The sequence below is a fragment of the Hordeum vulgare genome, chromosome 2H (assembly GCF_904849725.1).
Source record: "Hordeum vulgare subsp. vulgare chromosome 2H, MorexV3_pseudomolecules_assembly, whole genome shotgun sequence".
NCBI lineage: Eukaryota > Viridiplantae > Streptophyta > Magnoliopsida > Poales > Poaceae > Hordeum > Hordeum vulgare.
Window position 1 is genome coordinate 16,080,776 of NC_058519.1, and position 7,596 is coordinate 16,088,371.

A 7,596-nucleotide genomic window follows, 5' to 3' on the forward strand; every position below is an offset into this window, starting at 1 on the left:
CCACTCAATAGTCATCGCATATAATTTATGTTCTCTTCACTTTAGACAGCAATGTCATCGCATTCACTGAGAAGCCTATAACGAAGCTCACTTTTTGTTGTATGGTTGACCTTTACACAAATACTGAGTTATTACCAATGAATTGATCGTTCCTTGTCATGCCGTCCATGTAAGATCGTGGAAAGTTGAGTGAACTGTAAAAACCATCACATTTCGGGCATGTGTTGCAGAAAACAACGAGGTCACTAATCATTTGCAAAAAACACAGTCTATTCAGGAAACTTCTTGCAAAAAACGTTGATTGAATGATTTAGACCATTTGATCACTTGCTGACAAGTGGGACCAGTTTGTAAGGAGCTAACTCAGCAAACAATTAACACATACACCTATATATCTTCAAAAAAAAGGCAATCAACCCCTCCCTCATAAGCTTCTCACCGTCGCGATGCCATGACAGATCCCCTACCTCTACTCCGCCCAGTGCCGGCGAGCAGCAGCTCCACCGCGCAAAAGCCATAGCCGACTGGGGCCGTCTTGCCAACGACATCACCCGCCTTGTCGTCAGTATCAAGTCATGCGCTTACTCCCCAGGCGTCGACCTCGGGCTGTCATCTCTGTTCGGCCTCCATGCATCCGTACGTTGGACCATGCATCACCTCAACGGGTGCTCTGCCGGTCCCGCCTGGCTGCGCCTTGCCAAGGACCCGTCGGAGAACAACCACGACACGTGTGTTATGGTAGTTTGTGTCGGGCTCATCATCCCCTCATTCCGTGGACCAAGGATGTAGATGCCCACCCACACTCTCATCATCCAGGCTTTCTTTATATAAACAGAGAGAAAACCTGTTTCTAAATATACTGTCGTCGTTAGCCTTAGCCAACCGTGGCATCTCCATTAGCCTCGGCCAGGCCATCCATTTTACTACGCGTGATGCATGTGTGGTGTTGTGTGGCTGTAGATTAATAATAAAATACTTCCTCTGTTTTTAAACATAAGATCTTTTAAATATTTTATAATAGACTACATACGTATGCATATAGATACATTTTAAAATGTAGATTCATTTACTTTATTTTATATGTAGTCTATAATAAAAAAAATTAAAGGTTTTATATTTAGAAACAGATGCAGTAGTTGAAATTTTTTCACGATTTTGACCCATGGGATGAAAATATTGCACGGAATGAACTCTGATTGAAACCATTTCACGATCTGACCTTTTTTGAAACACCAGAGCCCGTGGCATTGCAGACGCACATAGAAACGTCAGTCTAATGTGGCGTTGCAGACCCACTCAAACGCCAGTCTATTGTGGCGTTGCAGGCCACGCGTGAAACGCCATGGTCCATGACGTTTCAGCAGTACACATGTTGCTGGCAGCATGTCGTGGGCTGGCTGGATGTCGTCGCTGCGTTTCATAGTGGGTCTGCAACGCCAGCACTGTTGGCGTTTCACAATGGGCCTGCAACACCACATTAGACTGGCGTTGCAAGAAAGAAAAAACGCCACGGTAGACAGGCGTGTCACTGTTCGGTAGCAACGTCAGCACTGTTGGCGTTTCACAGTGGGCCTGCAACGCCACTTTAGACTGGCGTTGCAAAAAAGAAAAAACGCCACGGTAGACAGGCGTGTCACTTTCGGCAGCAACGCCAGCACTGTTGGCGTTTCACAGTGGGCCTGCAACGCCACTTTAGACTGGCGTTGCAAAAAAGAAAAAAACGCCACGGTAGATATGCGTGTCACCGTAGGGCAGCAACGCCATGGTAGACAGGCGTTGCATAGTGGGGCAGCAACACCACGGCTTGCGGCGTTTCTAAAAGGATCAGATCGTGAAATGCTTTCAAATCTGATGCATTTTGTGCTCATGTTTAAAAAAAAGGTTAAAACAGTGAAAAAATCCCAGTAGTTGGCTGTGTTGGTGGGCCTGGCTACCAACCAAACTTCCCCCATCTGGGCCAGCCTGCACAGGCACAAAACAAATATTTTCCAGGCCCAACTCAGGCACCAAATTTCTCCACGCAGAGTGGCTAGAACTCGAACCAAACATGCCCTAGGTCCGCTGATGTCAACATGTTGTTTTTTCCTTTTATATGTTCTCTCATTTATCTTCGTCATTTCCTCTTATTTGCAGGATTTGATTTTTTTAGCAATACTTGAGCTAAGTATCATTTCGATTTTGCTAAGTCAACATAAGTCAATGCTATATATTGCTAATTTTATGCGGAGATCCATGCAAAAGTTATTTACATTTAGCATGGATCTCCATGTAAAATCTGATGGCTGTATAGCACATCTAGAAGTTCTTAAAATCGTGTATTTTTTACTTGCTTTCTGTAGTTTCACTGAATTTTGTTTCCTCTAAAAGTAACACCCGATCTCACTCCTTACCAAGCATACGATCAGAAAATCAATTGATCGCTCTAACTCTGCCTACTTTGACAATTCTAGGTCCGGTGAGGTCAGCATGTTTTTTCTGTTTCCTTTTCTGTTTTGTATTTATTTTCTCATTTGTATTCACCGTTTTCTCTCTCATTTCTATGATCTGAAAATATTTAGCACTACTTGAGCTAAGTCTTATTTCTCTTAATTTTCAATTATTTGTATTTCACTTAACTATGGACCGAATCCACAGGTCAGCAGAAACAAAGTAAAAATCCGAGAGCCACGCGTTTAAAATCTTCTTCTGAGGAAACAAGATTCAAATCAACTCTAGAAAAAAAAATAAAAAATTCAAAAATTTAACAAGTTTTAGAAAATAATTCAGCAACAACCAAAAGAAGAAGATTTGCTACTCATAAATTGAGAAAGGGGGCATCCATCAATAACTAAAAAGTCAAAGAATTGTATAAGAGAATTTGAAGTGTTAGAGAATCCAGTACTATAACAAACACTTCATTTACCCAAGTTTGAACAGACATTAAGAAAAAATAATTCTTGTACAAAACTATCAACCTGGCGGTTTTGGAACTGCAGATGTAGTAGAATACTGTACTCGAATTTTGTACAATTCTAGAACTTGGCCTGCAATAAACGCCAAAAAAATTGAATGCAAGATGACAAATCAATCAGCAACAACTATGGCATTACTCTTACTGCAAACTGTTTTTTACACGTCGTGGATTATGTCTTCACAAATAAGCATCCAGAACAGGGGATTTTTCACTATAACTAGGGAAGGCCTAACAAGCGACGTTAAGGTTTGCAGTTGATCAAGTGATGCAGATGAGAAATATATGAATACTAGAAGGACCAGGCGCGCTTTGCTGCGTCGTTAGATTAAAAAAAGCTAATCACTCTGTTTCAAAATAAATTGTGTATCACTTTTTGAAATGTTAAAGTTTTAAATGTAATTAAATTTGTAGATAAATATATCAAATGATTGTGATTAGATTCATCGTTAAATGAATTATCAGATATTTTTATTTGATATTGTGGATGTCGATATTTTTGTTCTCAACTTGGTCAAAGTTGAAGAATTTGACTTTCCAAAAAACTAATACCCCTTATATTTTGAAACTATTGGAATATTTTATTTGATGTGTGTGTGTGGGGGGGGGGGGGGGGGGGGAGATGACATAGTGTGTTTTATTGTTATTTATAATTTGGTAATTTGATGGGCATTTCGTTGTGTGATTCTATATTATATGGTAACCAACCTTATATATGTGGGAAAGTTTCTACGTCGACGGCTGCATGGACGTGATTTATATGTTTTTATAGGCCGATTGCTTTTGATTGATATGAAAAAATGTTAGTTCAGTCTAAATCGTAAATCAAACCCATTAGAAAGCATAATGTATTTGTCTAAAGAATTGAACGAGAGAGTTTTGAGAAATTGTTGACCTGGTCAAAATGGGATGACCCAATTTTAATTGGGGTCTTGAAGACCTCAATTGAATGTGATAGTGTCATAGAGGTGTAAATAAAATAATTAAATGAAAGAGCTTTGAGAAATTTTTGACAATATCAAAATCGGATGTCACAATGTCACAATGTCAATTCTAGAAAGATAGTGTTATAGTATATATCATCACCAAATCACAACTAGCAATGGAACGTTCCAAGGTTGCATTACACAGCAGGTCAAAATATCAGCTGATAAGTCTGCTGCTTATCAGGCACAAGCCACAAATTTGGAAGACCATCGAAAAGGGCACCACGCTTCACAGTTTGCATAAAAAAATGAGTCCACTAAAGCTCAGTTGTCCTCCTCTATCACCATAAACGGGTCCTCCAAGGAGAAATCTGCCCCGACTCTGAGGCTCCAAGGATCACCGCCTTCAGGACGGCTACTCCAGATGACGCACTTTTTGCAGGATGTGCTCGTCAGGTTCCTAGCGCTGTATTGCACCCGGACAAGTGCCTCGTCTGTCGAGAACCGCGTGAAGCTTGGATTGGCCATGAAAATAGCTGCCACCTCCAGCGCCCGCGCACTCTGAAAGACGTACTCCACGAAGCCAGCCTCGCCTCGGTCCCCTTTGAACTCACGGAAAGTCAACACGTTGATGCGCGAGACGACGTTCTCAATGGGACCAGACTCCTCCCAGAACTTGACGGTGAGGGGCTCACCAGTGGGTTCATCACATTTTTTACTCTGCACAAAATTAGATTAAATCAGTCAACAGTTGGGAAAGGTAGGCTTCGTACATGGCGAATAAAGGATGCCTCAAATTAGTTATGTTGTTGGGAGAAATGACACATCAATAGTGCCATGCATTAAACTAGCACCTAACAGCCAACTGGAAAAGAAAAACAACTCACGTACATAACAGATTAAAAAGTGGGGCAGCAGATTTCAGTCTACCGTGGAGGTCTTAAACAGGTTAACTACGGTTTACCAGAAAACCAGTTAGTATTTATGACTTAATCGAAGACAAGTGCCAGATATTGTGCAGTTAACATTTCTTACTTAATCGAAGACACTGCTAACTCATATGAAGACAATGAGAAAAACTAGAACAAGAAAATCTAGAAACACCAGAAAATGAAGAAGCAGGGCAATAGAAATCTAAATATTTATAAATAGTGGCACAACAAAACATCGGTGACATATATCTTAACAAATCTAGTCTGTGTGCGTAGAGACCACCTGATGGCTAAGAAAAAATGGTAATGCTTGACTTTTTCAGCTATATCTGTCAAGTATGACTAGACATGTTGATGATGTTATCATCGTCTTATTCCGTTCTTCACGGGCAAATTATTTAGCCTAGCGTGAGTAACTATATATATGGCTCACATTTCACAGTAGAAGAAAATAAAAGGACCATAAAGAACTCGAATGATAATTGACTAAACAGATCTATGCTAATAGGTAAGAACACTGCAAACAACAAAATCTGCATCTGCTGCGAGATTGGAATTATTTTCAAGTGACATGCAGAGAAATTATTAGTAATGTAACCAGAGAATGAATAAGCTGAGACAAATTGGTACATACATAGTTCCTTTAGCTGTCTGGAAAGAAAAGGTTCACAAAGGAAAGTGTATTATACCATTATGAAAGTCCTTTTGTGAGCAAATAGAGCATTTTTGCGGGCAAAAACTTCAGAATGTACACCAAATACTGCAAATTATACTGGTCCATACCTAAATGCAGGATCAGATATGTAGGAGATTTGACAACTAGACCATTAATGACAACGCTATACTTCAATGCGCGGAAGTAGCAGAATGTACTAACTACTAAATAGCCTAGTAGTCAAATTAAAAAAATAAATAGCCTAGTAATGCAGAGAGAAAAAACAAAATGATTCATGGATGGGCAAATTAAGATATATGTGAGGCTGCAAACTTCAGTCCGTAATGGATGACTTTAGTCTTAACAACATTTTATCACATATGTTCAGCAATACAAATTTCCGGATGTGAGCAATAGCATCTTTCTATAATAAATTACTAGGAGATCAATTCCTACAATGACCGACTTACAGTATGATTGGTGACACATACCACAATATGACCGGCTTGCAGTATGATTAGTCTCGCCGCAACCACATGTCACGTATAAATCCTCCCACACCCTATCACAACAACAGGCAAGAAATCCATACAAATATAAGCCCAACATGGATTGGTGACACATACCACAATATGCAGTCTCTCGGCGTTGGGAAAGCATTTGAGGAAAGTGGGCACCATCTTGACATCATTGCGAACCCCGAAACAGACATCCAAACTCAGAATCTTCACGCCCGTGAGCATGGCACTTTGGCTCGGCCTTATCCCGGGCTGAAATTCAACGAATTCGACAAGGAACATCACACAATTGAGTCATCGATCAGTTAATAATATCTGCTAACTTAATAAATGGAGACGGGAGATGTACCATGATGACGGTGCCTTGGAGCTCCAGGACCTGCCCTGGCTCTAAGTATCCAAGCGTGTGCAGGCTGGGGGCATCTCCAATCCTGAGCCTGGTGCACAAGCCACGATCGGGTTTAATAGGTGATGACAGGATGAGCCGCTCGAGGCATGGAGCCTTCACCACGGCGATGTCCTCCAGAACAGAGCCGCAGATTTGCACGCACCGGAGCGTCTTGCTGACGACACGTAGACGCAACCCGCCATTGATGCATCCCATGATGTTGAGGACCTCCAGGACGGGGCTCCTGGCGACGAGGGAGTCGACGACGCCGTGCTCCATTTGGACGAAATAGAGGCCGAGCTCGCGGAGGTGGGGAAATGAGGCGCCACGCAGTGCGGCCGTGCCCGGCAGCTTCCAGATGCCAACGTAGAGGCGGGTGAGGGTGGCGATTGTGAAGAGCGAGGCGGGGAGGGGCACGTCGAGCGGCAACGGGCGGTTGACGACGACGAGATCCTGGACGCCCTTGGCGGCGAGGAGCTGGAGCCAGCGCGCGAGCTGGGGCTTGTAGGCTTTCATGCGGCTGCAGATGAGGTGGACGCAGCTGAAGGGGCCGGGATGAGCCTCGAGGATGCGGGAGACGGCGGAGGTCACGGCCGGCGAGTCGGCCGGCGTGGGACGAAAGGCTCGGGCTTTGGGGAGGAGGTGGATGTCGACGAGGACGAGGGGCGTGGAGCGCCAGAGCGCGCGCCAGCGGGAGGAGAGCGCGGCGGTGCGCGCGGCCTCCTTGACGGGGAGGCGGGCGACGATGTTGCGCAGGATGTCGCCGGGGAGACGGCTGATGTGGTCGGCGCGGCGAGCGGCGGGGAGGGCGGCGAGGCGCGCGCCGTTGTAGAGGGGGAAGTCGGGGAGGTTGTCGTAGATGTAGGACAGAATGATCTCCGCGGCTTCCTCCATGTTGTGCGGGTCGGCCGCCGTCGCCTGCTCTGCGGATGCCATGGCCAACGGCAACGGCGGCGCCGGCGGATGAGCGAGGGTTTGTGGTGTGTGGAGTGGAGTGGTGGTTCCGATGTTTGGTTGGGCCAAATTTCAACACGGGGTTGCTAACGGGCCCATGGCCATGGATCCTTCCTATTGTAAGGGCATCTCAAGCCCACCCTCCGATAACTTAATTTCCCAGCCTTAAATTCTTCAGTTTTATGATGGCGGAGCTCCGTGGCTTCGAGGAGGGCGGCGACGAGAAGCCACCCTGAGGGTTCGTCGGGGGCACCATGAGAAGGACGCGCGAGA

At 44.3% G+C, this 7,596-nt stretch overlaps 1 protein-coding gene across 2 annotated transcripts; it reads right to left on the minus strand.

The window, feature by feature from the left end:
• Positions 1-4,011: 4,011 nt before the first annotated feature.
• LOC123429217 (putative FBD-associated F-box protein At5g56700) lies at positions 4,012-7,388 on the minus strand. Of its 2 annotated transcripts, XM_045113274.1 has the most exons (4): positions 6,533-7,387; positions 6,331-6,418; positions 6,090-6,233; positions 4,012-4,596 (listed from the first exon to the last, which is right to left on the minus strand). In XM_045113274.1, exons 1-4 carry the CDS (start codon positions 7,303-7,305, stop codon positions 4,201-4,203), a joined length of 1,401 nt encoding a protein of 466 aa, XP_044969209.1. In that variant the 5' UTR covers positions 7,306-7,387; the 3' UTR covers positions 4,012-4,200. The 2 variants fall into 2 exon arrangements, with proteins under 2 accessions (XP_044969209.1, XP_044969207.1); XM_045113272.1 differs by having other exon boundaries at positions 6,331-7,388.
• Positions 7,389-7,596: the final 208 nt, after the last annotated feature.